Genomic DNA, 20,542 nt, shown 5'->3' on the forward strand with positions numbered 1-20,542 from the left:
GGGGTGGCAGTGGCACCGCTATAACCTAGGATTGCCAGCAGCCACCAGAAGCCAGGAGAGTCAGGGGACAGAGAGTCGTCTCCCTCAGGCCTCCAGAAGGAATTAACCCTGCTGCCACCTTGATGTTATACTTGTGGTGTCCACAACTGTGAGAAAGCACATTTCTGCTGTTTAAACCACCCCGTCTGGGGTCCTGTTGTGGCAGCCCTAGGAAACTAAGACAGAGGGAAGGAAGGAAGAAAAGTTTTTAAGAGCTTATTATATCAGATACCACCTCTGATATATTCACATGCATTATCTCATTTAATCCTCAAAAAAACTCTGAAGGGTAAACATTATTCTTATTATTCTTATTTGACCAATGAAAAACTTTTACTGAGTAAATAACTTGTTCTGGGTCATCAAACTAGAAGGAGGCAGAGCTACATTCTCTCTTTGTCCTGTTCCTCTTCCCCTCAGAGCCCAGGAAGGGAGCAAGTTAAAAGAATAAGTCATCTTTTGCTAATACATCCATGGGAGAAATCATCCTGGTATTATATGTGCATTGTAAGGAGGACATGGTCCCCCAATTATGACCCTGACAATGGCACTGTAATGTCCAGGCAGATGAGATGTTTCCCTGGCTGAGAAGATGGGGAGAAAGGCCCTCAGCTCCTTAGAAAGCTCACCGTGTCCATTTACAAACAAACATGAATGTGGTTGGAATAACAAGATTCTCAATGCTGCCCCTCCTGATACCCAGAGATAATTATGGCTATCCACTGCAAAGGTATTTCAGAACCTGTCAAAGCCAACACCGAGGCCTGACATGCTGGTGGTGGTATGGATGGTGAAACTCAGTGACATTCATCCTTTTTGTCTGTAAGAAGCCTCAGGCTGCTCAAATGGAAAAGGTAACATATGAGCCCTGTAACGGGTTAAATAGTGTCCCTCAAAAATTCACGACCACCCAGAACCTATGAATGTGGCCTTATTTGATAACTTGGGCTTTGTAGGTCTAATTAAGTTAAAATGAGATCATACTTGATTAGGATGGGCCCTAAATCCAATACAACTAGAGTCATTACAAGAAGAAGGACATTTAGATATACAAACATAAACACCCAGGGAGAAGATGCCATGAAAGATGGAAGCAGAGATTGGAGTTGTGCTGCCCAAGGAACACCTGAGGCACCAGAGCCTGGAGGAGGAAAGGTTCTAGAGCCTTCCCGGGGAGCATGGCCCTGCCAAGCCCTCAGCTGTGGACCTCTGGTCCCCTGAACTACGAAAGGATACATTTCTGTTGTTTTAAGCCATCCAGTCTGTGGTAGTATATTGATTGTAATTCAGTCGATCCTCATTACTTCCAGATTCTGTATTTGAAAATTTACATACTTGCTAAAATGTATTTGTAAGTCCAAAATCAATACTCACAGAGATTTCAAATCCATTCACGGACATGTACAAAGCAGAGAAATATCTGAGTTGCCCAATGCACATATTTAGCTAAGGTCCAACAAGGCAATACATTGTGTTCTTGTTTCAGTTCTTATACCATAAACAAGTGACCTTTTTGCAGTCTATTTAGTGCTATGTTTCTACATTCTTATACATTTAGTTTGTGATTCTCCTGTTTCAAATGCCCCCCAAGCATAGTGCTGAAGTGCTGTCCTACATTCTTCAGTATAAAAAGGTTTCTTTGAAAGTCTTTCAAAGAAAATAGGTGCATTTGATAAACTTCATTCAGGCATAAGTTATAGTGCTGTTGGCAGGGAGTCCAATATTAAGGAATAATAATATATATTAAACAAAGGGGTCTTTAAACAGAAACACACACAAAACATGATTAGATATCTATCAATTGATGAAAAGGTGTGACCACGTGACCGTAGGTTCCCAGGAACCTAGCTCTACATTTCCCCCAAGAGCAATGGCTCCGTATTTGCTAATTCAGTATTCCAAATTTAAGGACCGGAACTCCTCCAAATAATGAGAACTGACTGTACTTCTTTACAACAACCCCAGGAAACCAACACAAGCCCTTTTCACACTCACCCAGAACCTTGCAGGCCTCCTGGATGAGCTTCATGGTGATGCTGTCGTCATACACTGTGTACATCATGAAGGCATCCTGCACTTCAGCAGAAGCTCTGAAACATAAATCATGGTGCTCTAAGAACCCAGCAACTGGAGCTTTGCCCCAGGAACAGATAACGTAGCAAGAACACTCCTTATCATAAAGAACGCAAGGCAATTGAGCCCTGTGGTGCAAACTCCTCCAAGAAGCCTTCCCTAGACCCAAATTGGAACCAAAGACTCCCTTCTAAAGTACCCACAGTAGGTCATGTGTTTCCCCAACATAAGTCAAGGTTATTGGTCTTATCCCCTAGCCTAGACTCCTTGATCATGAGCTATTTTTACCTTTGAACCCCTAGCAAAGGGTGCTGCTCTTGGCACATGGCGAGAACCCAATACATGGTAGTGAACTTGGAACTCGGCGGTTGTGAAGCCTTGTTCTTTGACTTGGGCAGAGCCGCTCCTTGAGAATCTCACTGTTTTACCATGTGGTTGGCTGGCTTGCAGGGGTTACTGATGGAACAACTAACCAAATCTGGTGAAAAGAGGCTTAACCTGGTAGTCAGAAAGCTTGCCCTGTAGGCTTGGTCCTTGTGAGAACCATCACATGGGAGTTAGTAATTCAGACAGTTCAAGGGGAAGAGGCTGCATGGGGAAGGCTTCCCTGAGAAGGGAGGTTGGACTGAGGCTGAAGGATGGGTTCGTGAAGGAAGCACAGGCTCCACAGCAGCAGAGAGAATGAACAGAAGAGGGAACAGAACATCTGAGTTCATCCCAGGACACATCACAGACTCCCAGAGATGGGAGAGTTGTAAAATTTCCTAATTGTTCACTTTCCACCCTACACTATCTCTGACTGCTAGTCTTCCTGTTGCCTCTTGAATGCTTCCAGTGACAGAAAGCTCACTCTTCTGCAAAGCAGCACATTCCATTTACAGACTCTTTTCTTTGATAAAAAGTTATTTCTTATGTCAAAATAAAATCTTCTAAGCCCTAATAATGCCTTCTATTTGTTGAGCATCTCCTTTGGCCGAAGAGATGACAGATTATTTCTGATCATCCTTTTTACTGCAGAGGAAACTGATGCTCAGAAAGGGTAAAGACCACCCAGAGGACAAGGGAAGGCTCTGGGCTCTGGGCTCCTGTGCCCAAATAACTCCTGCATTTGCCACTGTGGTTTCAGTGACTGGTCCAGCTCTGACCTCTGGGGAAATGCAAACCAGTGGCCTCACCTTCGGGCATTAAGCCCTCGAATATTTGATGATGCTTATTTATTCTTAAGTCTTTATTTATTTATTTTTTATTTTCTAGGCTAAACACTCATTTGTCTTTCCAGAATTCATGCATCTTCCTCACTGTGAAATGGAGAGATGCTACCTGTCCCATATCTCTGACGGGAGTGTCAATGAGGAGAGGACAGGATAACTGACATGAGAGAGCTCGGAGAAAGCAGGAGCACACCTGTGGGCAGGAGGAGCTGTGACAATGACGAGGACGTTGAGGTGACATGGTGCATTATGGGGTGAGCATGCCCAGCAGCCAGGAGTCTGCGGTTTCAGGCCTCTGCTGGACACCAGTGAGATTCAGGGAAAATCACTTCCCTTTCTGGGCCTCAGTTTCCCTATGTGTGAAATAAGGGAGGTGGCCAATGAGATCAGCACTTATCACCTTCCTTTTTTTCTTTTTCTTTTTTCCCCCCTTCTTTTCCAAATGAGAGGAGAAGAGATAGAGACAGACTCCCCCATGCGCCCTGACCGGGATCCACCCAGCAACCCCTGTTTGCAGTCAATGCTCTGCCCATCTGCAGCCATGCTCTCACTGAGCTATTTTTAGCGACTGAGGTGAAGGCTCCACGGAGTCATCTTCAGAGCCCAGGGCTGATGCACTCCAACCAGTTAAGCCATGGCTGCAGGAAGGGGAGAGACGAGAGAGAGAGAGAGAGAGAGAGAGAGAGAGAGAGAGAAAGAGAGAGAGAGAGAAGGGTAACGGGAGAGGTGGAGAAGCAGATGGCTGCTTCTTCTGTGTGCCCTGACCAGGAATTGAACCCAGGACTTCGACATGCCGGGACAACATTCTACCACTGAGCCAACCAGCCAGGACCCTCACCCTCCTTTTTTATCCGTGTTTCCCTCCCATGCACATTCTCTGAAGACTCTCAAACAGTTCCCAGGCTCTTCCCCCTCTGATGAACATCACTGAACTAGAAGCTCTCTGAGTGTCCCTCCACCTGCAAGATTTCCTGGCTCGGTCCATGCCTCTAAGCACCATCAGGGTCAGATGTTTAGAGAAGCTGACTGGAGGCCCAGGGCAGGTGAGAGATGCTGTTCAACACCCGCCGCCACGGTATTCTCGGCCCGCTGGCATCTCCCTCCCCACCTCCCAGACCCTCTGTGACAAAGTGTGACCTCCTTTTGTGTCTGGGAACAAAATAGAGACACAATGGTCACGACCCAAGTTTAAACTTGATGTGTTGTCGTCATTTGTTCTGAAGGCCCCAGAAGGAATATGCCGTCTCCAGGACACTGGGAAACGTGACAACCCATGCAGCACTCCCCAGCCTGCAGTGGGGGCATGCATGCATTCCGCAGCTGGGGGCCTCTGCTTTCCTCTAAGCTGAACTGATAATACTTCAGTGTCAAATATTTATTTGGTTTGTATATATGTTGCACGTTTCTGGAATGCCAGAGAAGCCCAGACTGTTATGATTACACAGGGATTGTCAGCCTTGTTTATTGATCTCCGTAATCTTGCATATAACACTTCCCACAGAGCCAGTGCATACTAGCGTATACAGCCATTCAAACTGGTTTACTGGAACAATATGTTCACCAAGATTTAAAAAAATAAACCAATTGTATTCTGCTAATGATGTAGCCACACCTGCGATATGAAGGGAAGAAAAGAAAAATGACCATCAGAAAACATTTCAAAGAGATTGGGGATTGGAAAAGCAACAGATGTGGAAAATAAAGAAGGAGACATTTCCAGCGTGCACGAAGAGGAGGGCATTTCACGTAACATGAACAATGTCAACCACATAGGTGGTCATATATACATGTCAGAAGAGGTGACAAATCAATACGTAACTGGAACAGTCAACTAGTAAATGTGTGTTCTTCATTTGTTAGTTCCAACTAGTGATACCCAACAAATGTTCCAGAATAACTTGGGGAGCAAAATGAACATACAGATTCCTGGGCCTGGGGCTACTGTCTGAAAATACACACACACACACATTTAAACCATTGTCTCAGATGACTCCCTAGGTTTGAAAAATCACTGCTCAACACACTTTCTAAGATTTAATCTGACAAAGCAACAAATTAAAAAATTAGAACTTACATTGTTCAACAGTATTAAACTGATGTAATGGTTTCTAAGGGTCTGAAGTGAGCCATATAGCACTTTGTAGCAAATTGTAGGCCAAAAATATGGATCAGTTCCAAGCCATGAGCAATTGTTCCGTCCAGAGCTCCCTTCTGGTAGGTGGGCAGTTCACATAACAAACGTGTGTCACTGTGTGCCTCGGGTATAACTGGGGTCTGACCTGTGGTGGCGCAGTGGATAGAGCGTCAATCTGGAATGCTGAGGTCACCTGTTTGAAACCCTGGGTTTGCCCGGTCAAGACACATATGTGATGCAAATGCAAGTTGATGCTTCCGACTCCTCCCAACCCTTTCTCACTCTCTCTCTCTCTCGCCCCTTTTTAAATCAATAAATAAATCTTTAAAAAGTTGTAATTGGGGAAGTGAGGCCTGACAGTTGAAGAGCTTGTCCTGATATCATGATCCTCTGCTACCTAGAGGAAGCACCAATTAATCATCACTCCAGCTAGTCCAGGGGCTCTCTAGCTCCCTGAGGCTTTCATGGTAAAGTCCAGACTTCCTGGTTGTCACATACTATCCTCCACCTGCAACACCCCATCTACTTCCACCCAACTCCCTAGCCATTCTACCTAAGGTGCCTGTGATGGGCCATGACATTTCCTTCCTCCCTACCCTTCCCAGACTCTCCCTCCACCGGAAGGGGCCTCACTCTCTTATCTGGCTAATCTTTGTTCCTCCTTCCAACTTAGCTTAATGATCACTGACACTGCTGGTTCAGAGCCACAGTCAGATTCAGACGTCCCTCTTCTGAGCCTCTTAGCCTTCCCAATTTACCTGTCTGGCTGCACATATAACACTTGATTTACCTGTCCGCATGCTTGTTAGACTACACGGTCCCAAAGGGCAGGAAAGTGTCATTTCATGTTGAGTCTTCAATACCTAGCATTGTAACTGGCACACAATAGGAGCTCAATAGAGATTTGTCAGAGAATTTAGGAGCTGTGAGACTTAGCCTAACAGAGGCTTGCATGTTCACGGTGTGTGGGTGAGGGGTCCTGGGAGTGAGCTGTGGTTCAACCAGAGTTGAGCTAAATGACTCAGAACAAATCTCACTGTGCCTCCATTTTGTCTTTTTCTTTTTAGAGAGTCAGAGAGAGGGATAGATAGGGACAGACAGACAGGAATGGAGAGAGATGAAAAGCATCAATCATCAATTTTTTGTTGCGACACCTTAGTTGTTCATTGATTGCTTTCTCATATGTGCCTTGACTGTGGGCCTTCAGCAGACTGAGTGACCCCTTGCTCGAGCCAGCGACCTTGGGTCCAAGCTGGTGAGTTTTGCTCAAACCATATGAGCATGTGCTCAAGCTGGTGACCTCGGGGTCTCGAACCTGGGTCCTACACATACCAGTCTGACGCTCTATCCACTGCACCACCACCTGGTCAGGCATGCCTCCATTTTTTCATCTTTACAACATTAGCATTGAGTCAGTTCAATGTTTTCATGGAGATTTGGATGTTCAACTTTCCCCTAACCCCACCTCCGCTCTTCCCAGCCAACACATGATGAGATTTGTTGAAACAAATGCTGGCACTTAAACCAGCAGTTTCCCAGGTATGTTCCATGAAAGCTCTGGGGGTCCCTAAGATGCTTCTAGGTACACATCAGGTCAAAACTATTTTCATAATAAAATTAAGACATTATTTGCCTTTTTCGCTGGTTGATGTTAGTGCTAGTTGTGCAAAAGCATTGGTGGGTAAAATAGCTGGGCCTGACCATGAATTGAGGAAGTGGCACTAATCTGTAATAAGTAGGCTGTGTATTCCTCACTGCCACACACTAGCAGGAAAGAAAGAAAGAAAGAAAGAAAGAAAGAAAGAAAGAAAGAAAGAAAGAAAGAAAGAAAGAAAGAAAGAAAGAAAGAAAACGCTAGTTTCGCTTCAGATTGTCCTTAATGATGCAGTAACAATGGTCAACTTTATTAAATCTTGGCCCTGAGCACACATCTTTTGAATACTCTGTAACAAAACGGAAAGTCCGCACATACAGCTGTACACAGAGCACGGATGGTCACCTCAAGGAAAAGCACTGTTATGGTTGTTTTTGTAGCTGAATTAGCCCCTTTCCATGGAACATCACTTCTGTTTGAAATAATCACTGACAGATGAACAACAGTTCCTAAGACTTCGATATTTGGCAGACATTTAAAAAAAAAAAAAAAGAACAAACTTAGCTTGTCATTCAAGGAAAATAGCTGACAGAATTTGTTGCCAATGAGAAAACTCAAGCTTTCGAGTGAAAACTAGAATTTTGTAAAATTTGCATCTGCTACTGAGAGCTCATTAGTTTCTCAATTTTTACAGGCTTTGATGAGAGTGTGATGATATTGACAAATGATTTGATATTGTATAATGTATTATGTCAAAATTTATAAGAGCTGCAAAACTTGACGAGCCAGTATTTCTCAAATGACTAACGTACGGTACTACCAAATGACAGTGAAGTTTATTTCAAAGTGTAACACAGGCCCAGGATTGTCATGGAATGGAGTGTGAAAAAGGTCACTGGTAAGGTTTCACACTCAACACTGTAACTGATCTTTGAGAAACTTTTAAATCTTTTATGAGATTTAAAAGACTCCACAATTATCTGAAAAGAGTATTAAAGCACTTCCTCCTTCTATATTGTCTTCTTGTATGTCAGTGAAAAACCAAAGATCACAACAAAGTGCAGAAAATAGAATGTTGCTATGTTCTGGTAAGTCAAACATTAAAGAGAGTTGCAAAACTGTAAGAAAAAGAAAGTCACTCTTCTTGCTAGTTTTTATTTCATAAAAATATTATTTATGCGGACATGCAATAAGTTTATTACTGTTATTTTTTTTTCTAGCTGCCCCAGCTTCCTGGTCTCCCTCCTAAGTCTTCTTTTATTTTTTCTTTTAAATTAATTGTATTGGGGTGACACAGATGAACATAATTATACAAATTTCAAGTGCACAATTATACAACACATCTCTGTACACCATACAGTGTTCAGTACCCTCCAAGGAACTCTGTTCATTATCATCTACCCCCTGTCCCTCCTACACTTCCCCCAACTCCACAATCACCACACTGATGTTAGTGTCCACGAGTTTGTTTTCTGGGGTTTTTTTTCTGCCCAGTCCCTCTACCCACCTCATAGCTGTCAGCCTGCTCTCTGTCTAGCAGTCTATCTCTATTTTGCTTTTTAGTTCATTTTGTTCATTAGATTCCTCACATGAGCGAAATCATGTGGTATTTGTCTTTTTCTGCCTGGCTTATTTCACTTAGCATAATGCTGTCTAGGTCCATCTATGCTCTTGCAAAGGCAAGATTTCCTCCTTTTTATGGTTAGGTAGTATATATACCCCTATGTTCATTGCAGCATTATTTACAACAGCCAAGGTATGGAAACAGCCTAAGTGTCCATCAGTAGATGAGTGGATAAAAAACCTGTGGTACATTTACATAATGCAATATTATTGTTAATTTTAGATGAATTAAATATAGCCATTTTAAAATTTCTCAGCTTTTAATCTCTAATATTGTGAGCCCTGGCCAGTTGGTTCTGTGGTAGAGAGTTGGCCCTGCGTGTGGAAGTCCTGGGTTCAATTCCTAGCCAGGGCACATAGGAGAAGTGACCATCTGCTTCTCCACCCTTCCCCCTCTCCTTTCTCTCTATCTCTCTCTTCCCCTCCTGCAGCCAAGGCTCCACTGGAGCAAAGTTGGACCAGGCGCTGAAAATGGCTCCATGGCCTCCACTTCAGGTGCTAGAATGGCTCCAGTTGCAAGAAAGCAACACCCCAGTGGGGCAGAGCATCACCCCTTGGTGGGCATGCCTGGTAGATCCCTGTTGGGCGTATACGGGAGTCTGTCTCTCTGCCTCCCGCTTCTCACCTCAGAAAAATACAATCAATCAATCAATCAATAAATAAATAAAACAATAAATAAATAATCTCTAACATTGTGAATTCTGATAGCTAAAATCTCTTTGGGGTCTTCAATAATCTTTAAGAGCAAAAAGGTTTCCTAAGTCCAAAATGTTTCAATAACTTCTAATTTAAAGCCAGAGTGAATCCGATATGCTCTGGGAGCTCATGAAGCTAAGTCTTCTGGGAGAGAAGCAGCCATGCCCCGCCCCCTCTAGTTTGGAGCCATCCTCAGCCTGGGGGCTCTCCCTGTATGCCCTGATGGTGGTCCTGGGCACCTGTGGGAGGGACTGCAGGTCACACAGTCCTCAGAGCCACTTCCTCCTGGTAGACACAGCAAGCATCCAGTTCTTCATGCAAGCCCCCCAAAAGGCATCCACAAGAAAGGCTGCAATTCTCTGGTGCCCAGAGAACTTGCCCTAACACAGCAGCGGGAAAGTGGGGGGTGAGGGGTGAGACGTGCAGAGGGGGAGTAAGAGCTGGTGTGCTGCTAGAGCTTGCCACCAGGAGAGGAGCACTCTCTCTACAAAACAAACAACAAAACTGCTGAGAAAGTTATAGATGTGCAGAAACTTGTCTAAGCTACCAATAAAAATAAAACACAATAAAATAATCTTCAGCCAGCTATGTTAGAGAAGTATTTATTTTATTCTCTTTATGAAAAAAATGATCTTATTAAATCATTGTCATAGGAATGAGTAAACCAAAAGCAGCCAAATATGCAGGGGAAATATCATAAAAGATAGCTACTTAATAATAATAATAAATAAATGTTACCTTTAGGGTTTTTAATGTTTATGCTATTTGTCAGGTTTTTAAACTTTTGTCATTCTAAATCAATACTCACTTTTGTAGCTAAATTTTTATTTGCAATTTTATACTCTTTAAAAAAGTAAACAGACTCTCCAAATTACATAAGTCCAAGCCTTATAATATCTGTTCCTACTCCTGCTAAATTTATCTTCCATTTTTACCACTAAATAAAAATATTTGTCAAGTTTTATCTTCAATACCCTTTATTAGGAAAATAATGTATATTTCATATATGTATAATAATATCATAATATTAACTATATTTTTTAAATTCCCTAAGCCCTTAGATACTCTGGTATGATTTGGGGAGTAAGTTGGACCCAGTTGAGCTATCCTAACCAGGTGGGTTTCTTCAGGATCTTCTAGTTCTAATGGCCTATGACTTTAGACAGCCAGAGAAATCAACGAACATTAAGGGCCAGGAACAGACTAGGAGTGGAGAGACAGGTAGCATTACTAGATAAAAGTTAGAGAGTAGAAACTCTCTGTTTTCAGCCCTATTTTACCTAGACTTTATTTATAGACAAAGTAGAGAGGAGTCAGTGTTTTCAGCCTATAAGAAAGGGGTGAGCTGGTGGAACTGAGGAGGCAGAGCCAAGGAGAATGAATGGGAACCGTCCTTTCCTGGCTCAGGCTGTTTTTCCATGTATTTGAAGGGATGCTTCACAAGATGTCGGAACGTTAGGAGCATCTTACCTAATAAGAACAAAAATCTCAAAATGTGTAAGGAGGGATCCTTGAACTTTTTAGGTCACAAAGCTCTAGGGAATTCTGATGACTATTATGGACCCGCTCCCTAGAAAACACATGTAGACATATATACAGGTATTGATCGATTTACGACCTATGCAACTTACGACCGTTCGACTTTATGACCACAATCGCTAGCCACAACTGCTCCGCGTCTGGCAGCACAAACGTTGCCCAGCTGGGCGTATGACAGTGCGGACCATCTTCCGGCAGCATTACCATCTCCGTGTGCACCATTTCAACTGTTATCCCAGATTCAATACAGCAATTTGTGTTTTGTGTCTTGGATATTTTTCATTAAACCCCTCCCAAGATATCTACCAAGAGGAAATTGTCTTTGTCTTTGACTTAAAGATTTTTATAACATCATTTCACAGTACTGTACATATAGCCTACTCAAATTACGACCAAATCGTGTTACGACCAGTCTGTTGGACCAAATCATGGTCGTAAGTCAAGCACTAGCTGTACACAGTTTCATAGGTGATTTAGAGGCTCCCAGACACTCTCAAGCCCATCTGTGAATTTCTGGTTAAGAACTCCTGACACAGAGAAAAGCCATGTCATCCCATCCACCTCTGTCCCAAATGGATTGGTTTGAGCTTGGAAGTCATCCATCGATCAACCATTTATTGATTTATCTTCTATTTATATGCATATAGATGCATTCTGTTTCCATGCATTTGTTTATATATGAAGAAGACATGTCAGTCATGGCGGCTCTCCTCATAACCTCTTTTCAGGAACTCTCCAAAGTCCACCTGTTCAGACTCCAAGTACCTGACCAGAGTCTGGCCATCCAATCTTCTGCCTCAGGCATCTGGAATTGAGACCCTGAGAAACTGAGCCAAACGGGTGATGGTGATCCCTAGAAATCAAGAGACTTGCACAGAGAGCCAGAAAAAGAGTAAATATGAAGATAGGCACAGAAATAGCCAGTGGCCTGATCTTCCATTTCCTCTAGGTCTCTCTGTCCTTCCCACAGTTGAGCTGAGTCCCCTGGGTCCTCCTAACTCCTGTGAACTTTGGTTTGCATAATGAACTGCTGATCCTTGCAAACGAAATTCTGGAGTGAGTTCCATAACCAAAGTGCCAGGTGCTTCACCTACATTAGTCACCCCAGTCCTCCCAAGTAGATGAGGCGAGCACCATTATTATTCCCATTAACATGTGAGGACACCAAGGCTCTGAGACTTCAGCAACCATTGCAGTAAGAATATAATTTCAACTCCTCTCTACCTTCCACATACCTATGTATTTTGATCCTGAACAACGCCTCCACTTTCATCTCCTACCAGACCCTGGCTTGTGGTATGCCAGTCACAATGACGTTTCTTCTCAAATTCACCAAAGTCCCCCGTCAGGACCTTGGCACTTGCTGTGTTCTGCCTGAAACACCTACCTCTCTGACTCTAAGCTGGTGGGCTCCTCCTGACTTTCAGCTCCAATACCACCTTTGCCAAGAAGTTTTTTCCAACCACTGCAGGGAAACTGACATCTTCTCTCCCTGGTCATTACCAAGTACCCTATAGCTTTATAGCACTTAGCACATCTGAGAGATTGTTGCTTATTTTTAAAATTTACTTGTTTACAGTATGCCTTCCCACCTTGGAATGCACATTCCTACAGAAGAGTGAACTTATCAGTTTCCTTCATCTCTATTCCCAGTGCTAGGAATTCTGTCTGGCACATACTAGGAGCTTAATAAATACTTGCTGAATAAATAAACTTGCTCAAGTCAAACAGCTGGTAAATGAGCCAGGAAAACTAGAGAGCTTCATCTAACTCCATTTAGAAGCCTCACTCATCCCAGTGCTCCTCACTGTTAAGTCTTGATAAAGGTTTTAGCCAGGTTATATGAGAGTAGTTCACATCATTAGAAATCTATAAATATAGGTTATATGAGAGGGAAATAAACAATGCACGCAAAGGAGGGGACAAATCTGTTATTAATTATTTTATGTAAAACTTATGTCATAAAATTTGGAGACATACCTCATTTTACCTAATTATTTCTTCTTAAAATTTGTGTAGGAATTGATGCACTTCTCTTGTTTTAGATAAAATTTTATGTTAAAAGCACCAGGGAATTTGTTATTAAATGTAGCCTGAAGCAAATCCTTTTGCACAGCAAATAATCTCATCTTAATTTGCATTTTATAAGTTGAGTTCTCTGCACTATAGTTGTTTTTTAAAAACAAGTTTTAGTATGATGCAATTTTCATGGCTGGTTGAGCTTATTAGGCTTTGCCTTTGGTTTAAAGATGCATTTTTAATGCAATCTCTTAGGTGTCTAGTGGTCTATATACAACCATATCCTTTGAGAATCAACAAAGCAGAGAATTGGTACTTCAAAATTTTGTGTATGTGTGTGTGTGACAGAGACAGAGAGAGGGACAGATAGGGACAAACAGACAGGAACGGAGAGAGATGAGAAGCATCAATCAACAGTTTTTCGTTGCAACACCTTAGTTGTTTATTGATTGCTTTCTCATACATGCCTTGACCACTGGCCTTCAGCAGACCAAGTGACCCCTTGCTCGAGCCAGCGACCTTGGGTTCAAGCTGGTGAGCTTTTCTCAAACCAGATGAGCCCACGCTCAAGCTGGCGACCTCAGGGGTCTCAAACCTGGATCCACGTCCCAGTCCGACGCTCTATCCACTGTGCCACCACCTAGTCAGGTGGTACTTCAAGATTTAAGATGTAAAACCTAGTGACACAAACTCAGGACATAGTCTCACTGGATGTTCCATCCCAAGACATGTCTCTCTGATGCCCTCGCATACTGTTGCATCACTCACCCAAATGCCCTTATGGCCTTGAAGTTCCAGTGGACTCCAGGGCTTCCTGTCTGTTTGGGAATGCTGAGAGAACTGTTTCTCTAAGAGCAGGAAGAGAAAATGTACCATTCTTTCCAGTGAGGTTACATCAAAGATCCAAAATGGGAAATGCCCCTTCCATCCACTTCTTATGACAGGCTGTGTTCTTCCCGACTTTGCAAAGATACATTTTCTATATCAACCAATCAGGGTCCTGGTCATGCTACCTGTGCTTTGTAATGTAGGAGAGGTTAAGAGGCCTTCTTTAAATAGCATATCTTGGCCCTGGCCGGTGGCTCAGTAGATAGAGTATTAGCTAGGCATATGAACATTCAGGTTCAATCTCTGGTTAGGGCACACAGAAGAAGCCACCATCTGCTTCTCCCCACCTCCCTCTACCCCTTCACGCCCTCTTCCCATCCTGCAGCCAGTGGCTCAGTTGGTCTGAGCATGGGCCCAGGCACTGAGGATAACTCAATTGGTCCAAGTGCATCAGTCTCAGGTGCTAAAAATAGCTCAGTACTCGAGCATCAGCCCCATATGGGGATTGCAAGGTAGATCCCTATTGGGGCACATGCAGGAGTCTGTCTCACTATCCCCCTCTCATTTAAAAAAAATAGCACATCTCAGCCTCCAGAACACCTTGTTGTTTTACCTCCACTCGTGTCTCAGTGCTCCAGTTACATCTAGTTATTTCCAGGTGACTTCAGAGCCCTGACCTCTCCCTTAGTCAGGACACACTTTTCTGGGCCAAAGGTCCCATCCAAGAATTCAGACAGCACAGGATTATGAGTCAAATATCAATCAATATAAGTTTATCCCTCTCTCTAATGGGCTGGTTACTAGTATTTATGGGGGTCCTCAAGGCAGGGCTAGATAATGGCCCACACTGGGTGTTGGGAAGACCCATCTAAACAGAGGAGCAGAGGTACCAATGATTAGGGAGCCAGATTTCCTTTGGGCAAAAAGGATGCCTTGGAAACCTCTGCTTCATCAAGACGAAAGGCACAGTAATCTGACCAGCAGCAAATAGGTGCCTGTTAATGTCAAATGTAGTCTGATGTTACTGGTGCACCTTATGATGAAAAACAACACCTACTGAATACCTCCCTTGTACTCAATCCTCTCCTCATCCCTATAAGATAGGTGCAGTTTTCCCTTTTTATCAGTGAAGACGCAGAGCATCAGAGAGGTGGAGCAACCTGCTCAAGAATGCACAGTGCCCAGCAGCAGAGCCAGGACTTGAATTGAGCCACTGGCTGTGAGAGGGGAAGAGGGAGAGAAGAGGGAGAGGGAGGGGTGGAGAAGCAGATGATCGCTTCTCCTGTGCGCCCTGACCAGAATCGAACCTGGGATGTCCATACGCTGGGCTGATGCTCTATCCACTGAGCAACTGGCCAGGGCTAAGTAGTTTTATTATCATTATTTTATAATGAAGCACCTGGGTCACAGAGTGCCTAACTAACTTCCCAAGTCAATGTACTGTGAGCAACGACTCTGGCTTCAACCCCAAGCTTCAGAGTCCTTGCTGAAACCAGCTACGACTTCCCAGGCCCTGGTAGCCATTTCCAATGATTTCTGATAGTACAAATATCCTGTTTCCCAAGTTGGTTCCCAGCCTGTCCTGTAATGTCCACCCAATGACCATTCTGCACTTACCACCTGTCCTTTCTTCTTTCTCTCAGGACTGACTGTACATGGGTAGGGGCAGCCAACCCCCTGGCAGACTGACCTACCTGCTCCTGTCCAGTTGGTGACAGAGCAAAGGATCTCAGTGTCCCATGGGTCATGGGCCTCCACTATCTAGTTCCTGTGTCTCAAGCATACATGTGATGTCTCTCCCTGACTCTAGTCCCATGTTTGTGTTTCAGATGCGCCGGGCACACTATAAAAGAGTGTCTCTTTTCCCCCAGACACTCCATGTGAACGAGAATTCATTCCTGCTGCTTCGTCACTCTTCCTTCCCCCAGGCAGTGTGGCCCATTGGAAAGAGGAGCCTCCGTAGTCAGTCCCAGGCCTGTGACTTCACTAACTATGTGGCCTCAGCAAGGTCCTCTCTGGGACTCAGTTTCCTCCTGGGTGAAAGGAGACACTAGCCTGCCTTGCAGGTCCTCGCTGACTTTTCCTGTTAGCCTTAACAATATAATAACCAGTTAAAAAAGTATTCTCAGAGTCTTCAAATGTTCCCCTCTTCAGTGCAGCTCAGGGGGTTGAAAGGGAGCCCTTGGAGATGATGACATTGTGTCCTGAGCTGTGCGATCCTGGGAAAGTCACTTAATGTCTCTCGGCCCCGTTTTTCTCACCTGTAAAGTGAGGAGATCTTGGCTACCTGATCTCCCAAGCTTTCTCTGATTGTAATTACTCAGTATTCACCCTTGAAATATTAGGAGATGAGAATTATGTGACCTCTATGCGATCAGAGCTTCTTTTTCTCACCCAAACTGTAGCTAAGTGAATTACCCTGGAGATGCCATGGAAATGGCCTGGGGCTACCCTGCCCTAAGAAGCCAGGCCCCACATGCGCATGCACGTGCCCCGCCCCCAAGGTGGGGGTGCAGAGCAGCAGAGGCCATGGCGCCAGGCTCCTGCCCAGACCAGCCCCCAGGGCACGCACATAAGTCCCGGGCATGCTCAGCTCTGGTTATCGTTTGCAAAACGAGAGGAGGGGTAGGGTGGGAAAAAGTTTACATTAAGATTTTTAAATTGTTTTTATATTACCAAAGCAATGAAAACATATAAAATTATGGAAACATACAAAAAAATAAGTCATCCAGAGTTTCATCTCTCTAGTTAAATCACTATCATTATTTTGGTCCTTTTTTTATTTGCATGATTTACCTAGTGGTTACATAAGTTTGTGTCTTGTTTTGGGAGGTTTTGTTTTGTGTGTTTCTTTATTTTTCTTAAGATTGTCATAAAATTATACAGGCTGCTCTATGATCTTTTTAATCATTGCATCTAATGATGATCGCATATTGCATTTGCCATTCCAATTGTCGGTTGGTTTGTTTTGAATGTTAAAGGCGATTTTTCTTTAATTATTTATAAATATAAGGCTACATTACACTGCATACATGCGTGCACACACACACACATACACGTATGTTGTATATAGGTATGTGAGTTTCTATGGAATAAATGATTGTGAATGAAATTACTACTTCAAAGGAGTTCCTCATCCTCAAAGCTTTTGGTGCCTGTTGAATTGCTTTCCCAAAGGGCAGCACTGATTTACAATGCCATCAACAGTTACCATTTTGCTTCATCTTAACCAGAATGGATTATATCATTTCACGTTTTTTGGAGATTTAATAGGCAAAGCAGCATCTAATGGATTTCACTTGCATGCCATTGACTGATGAGGAGCCTGATCATTTTTCCACGTAGTTGTTCTTCCCTCTTCACAGGACCACATGATTTCTGAAACCCTTTCAGCTGCACCCTCTAACATTGTAAGGCTGGCGGCTTCCCAAAAAGCATGGGAAACGCAAGACTACAGGAATCAGACAGGATGGTCGTGTAAATAACCGTGTGACGGGTTCACCCGAGGGAGGCAGAGAGGAAAAACTCTACAGTTAACGAAAGAATACCTAAGGAGGAATTCCTGGCTAAACCTGAAGGGATACGTCCTCTTCTGTGAGGTTCCAGCAGCCCTATTTATGTGCAATGGAAGTAATGTAGTTGCTTCTTCTTCTGTGACTAAAAGCACAAATAAGAATTCATTCATGGACTACAAGGTAGAATAATGTTGGGATTATTCACATTGGAACCCTGTTGTAAGGCTGGTTTGAAACTGATATCTTTAACAAGTAGACTGTATCAGGTTTTTCTGTATCTCTCATAGGTATGTTTAAGGTGCTGGAATTGATCTCCTTAGTAACAACTTGCTGATTTAATCAAAACATTAATAAAAACTCGTAACCCTAAAAAAAAAAAGGCACCTTACCAGTTGTACCGGGAGTTCTTCATCTTTCCTTTAATATACTTACTTCAATCTATCCCATGTCTCTTCACCAAATTTCTCTATTACAAGAGATTGTAGACAGGTGTTGATAAATCCATACTAGAACACAAAACAAGAGGGGAAACGTTGCTAATAAAGCATGACATCTCCCGTCATTGACATTGACTATTATACCTTGTTTCTATTCCTCATCAGTTTTCTTGTTTAATAGCTATGTCCATTCCTAGCTTGGGCAAAAGTCATTTTCAAAGATAAAATATATCAACTAAGTTTGAAATCAGATTAGAATTAGAAGTGGTTCCTTGTAATCACCCCTGAAGCAGGGAATTGTTTGGCTAAACAAAAACTTCAAAAACACAACAGTGGCAAAAGAGATGCTCTGGGTGAAGACAAGGTCACTCAACTCATATCACGTCAAAAAGGCAGTGAAAGGACAATTTTCTTCACAGAAATGGATCTACAGATGGGTGTGTGTATGGAGCAAGACATAAAAAGTGGAGGAAAAGAAAGGAGAGGCAACAATAATACAGAATACAAGGATTAACAGCAAGCATTTTCTACTAGGATTGCTCATTAATCTGTGATCCTCCTTCTCGCCTTCCTTCAGAGTAAAAAAAAGTTTTAATAGAAAAAGAGGGCCCCGAAATGTCACTGCTTAGTGAAGGGCGTACAACCCATGCCTCCCCGCACTGTCCGCAGCACAGGGGCTTGTGAGAGTGTCTTTACTGGCTTATATTTGAAAGCACCCAAGGAGCCCAGTTTTAAAAAGGTATCTTCATAAAAATAATATGATACGTAAATAATATACATTATATATAATATATTATTTTTGTTATTTTTACAAATAGATTGTTTCCCTCTCCTTTGCTAAATTACAAGCTTCCTGGGATCAGGAAGTAGGTGTAATTTATCTATAGTTTGATTCATGTGCCAAGACAGTGCCTGGCACATAGTAGGTATTTAATAAATATTTATTAAATAAATATTAAATTGAAACCTCAAATCTGAATTCATAAAAATCTTTAATTACCTCCAGGCATTTAAAAGCAATCCAAGGTGGACAAAGATACCAACTGTTTATCCCAGTGATCTCTGCAAAAGAGTCAGAGGGAAGCACTGCCTGGGTCCCGAGCACCAGTGACACCTGCCTCGTGTCCACAGAGGAAACGGGCGCAGGGAGCAGTGGTCTGCTCTGGGTTACAGTCACATGGCACGGTGTCTCAGTTTGATGAATTTGGGGTCCGTCAGACATGGGACAGCACTTGGTCTCTGGTGTTTAGAGGTTCCTGAAGCTGGGAGTAATAGTGCTTATGCTTTTGGAAGGCCGCTGTTGGGGTTACTGAATAGATTCTGGAGTCACACTACACAGATTGATTGCTGACCCCATGTCTCACCAAGTGACCTTGGCCCTTCACCAAATTTCACTCATTTTCAGTTATTTTGTATGGAAAATGGGGGTGAGAAAACCCCTTCCTCACAGGGTTGCCATAAGGATTCAGTGAGATAATAGGTATGTGGAACTTGGAATATTGCAAATGCTCAGGAAATGACAACTCTTCTTAGAGCATACCATTCTGAGCCCTAGAGGCTGCACAGACGGACTCAGCGGGGCAGTCAGGGGCGAGGGTGCTGCAGCTGCTCACCATGGTGCCGCAGCAGCGGTCCGCGGGCCGGCGGTCCTGGAGGGCACTGAGCTTCCGAGCGTCCTGTCAGCCCCTGTCCTTCCGAGGATCCCCAGTAGAGCCTGTCTTGTAGAGGTCCCGTGGTCCACAGGGATATCAGGGGCTTGTCGGGGCCTCCAGGCAAGGAGCTGACTATTGGGCCCTTCACCGCCCAGGGAATGAAGAGGAAGGCTGCCCTGAAGGTCATCTTGTGGGACCTGCTGCCAGGCTCCCCAGGTGCGCACACCGTTAATGCTAAGCCCTGGGCGGGAGGGGGGAGTCAGTCTAAAACCTGATCTTGTCCCCTAGGTGCCAACACAACAACAGCACCATGCTGCCAGCTCAGAGCCCCTGGGCCTGAAGGTGGCAGAAACCTGCAGAGCTGGGCTGGCGGCGGGGGGGAAGGGGCAGCGGCTCTCTCCAGTTTGCTGCCCTCTTGTGGGAGAAGGCTGGGAGGACAAGCGCATCTGCATCATGCGGGACTCGAGCGCTTATCGTCACTCCTCTCTTCATCTTGCTGCTCCTTCGCTCTCTTTGTTCCCTGTCCCCTGCAGTCCTCTCCAGAGAGACTGGCAGCTGACTTTTCACGAGGCATTCTTTCCCAGAGTGGCTCAAGTAGGCCGCCAGGATTCCCGAAACATGGCAGTCTTTTGCAAAGTAACTTATCTTTTCCTTTCACATTTCATTGCTGGCCATCCGCTGTGATAGTGTCATGATGAGCATGGGGGAGTGTAGGGGCGGAGGGTGTCAGCTGTGCTCCAGGTGAACAGTGTGGGGCACTTGGCCTAGAGCCCCCTAGATCCCTGCACTTGTCGTTGAGGAGCCCCCTGGGATCCTGCTGGAAGCCTGCCTTGTAGATGATATTGTTTATTTGTTTGTTTAAGTTCTTTAATTAAACTTCCTTGGATATGATCCAAGAATGGCCTGCTTGGCCAAAACTTGACTACCATGTGAAATTCGTGTTGCCTTAAAGCTTCACCTTCGTCCCCATCCCCACTCCGTTCCAGGCTCAGGCGGGCTACTTGCTGGCCAGAGGTCTGTGTCCTGAGCAGCGTGATCAGAAGGGAGAGAGTGTCACTAGTCCACAGCAATTCCAATAGGCATGCCGGCTTCAGTGCAAAAACAAGAGTAAAGATAAATAAATCCAATAAAATCAAAGGCTTAGGTGAGCACTTTGGGGCTCAGTGCTCTGCTGAGACATAG

General features: G+C 44.0%; 1 protein-coding gene across 1 annotated transcript in view; it reads right to left on the reverse strand.

Moving 5' to 3' along the window:
• Positions 1-19,547, reverse strand: part of LOC136309355 (guanylate cyclase soluble subunit beta-2-like) — a 57,865-nt gene extending 38,318 nt beyond the window's left edge. Inside the window, exons 1-4 of the mRNA XM_066237527.1 lie at positions 19,322-19,547; positions 18,709-18,770; positions 17,704-17,777; positions 2,035-2,129 (exon numbers count right to left, since the gene is read on the reverse strand). Of these exons, the coding sequence (XP_066093624.1) occupies positions 2,035-2,129; positions 17,704-17,777; positions 18,709-18,770; positions 19,322-19,547 (457 nt within the window). The remainder of the gene's footprint in view (positions 1-2,034; positions 2,130-17,703; positions 17,778-18,708; positions 18,771-19,321) is intronic.
• Positions 19,548-20,542: the final 995 nt, after the last annotated feature.

The sequence above is a fragment of the Saccopteryx bilineata genome, chromosome 6, assembly GCF_036850765.1.
Source record: "Saccopteryx bilineata isolate mSacBil1 chromosome 6, mSacBil1_pri_phased_curated, whole genome shotgun sequence".
Lineage (NCBI taxonomy): Eukaryota > Metazoa > Chordata > Mammalia > Chiroptera > Emballonuridae > Saccopteryx > Saccopteryx bilineata.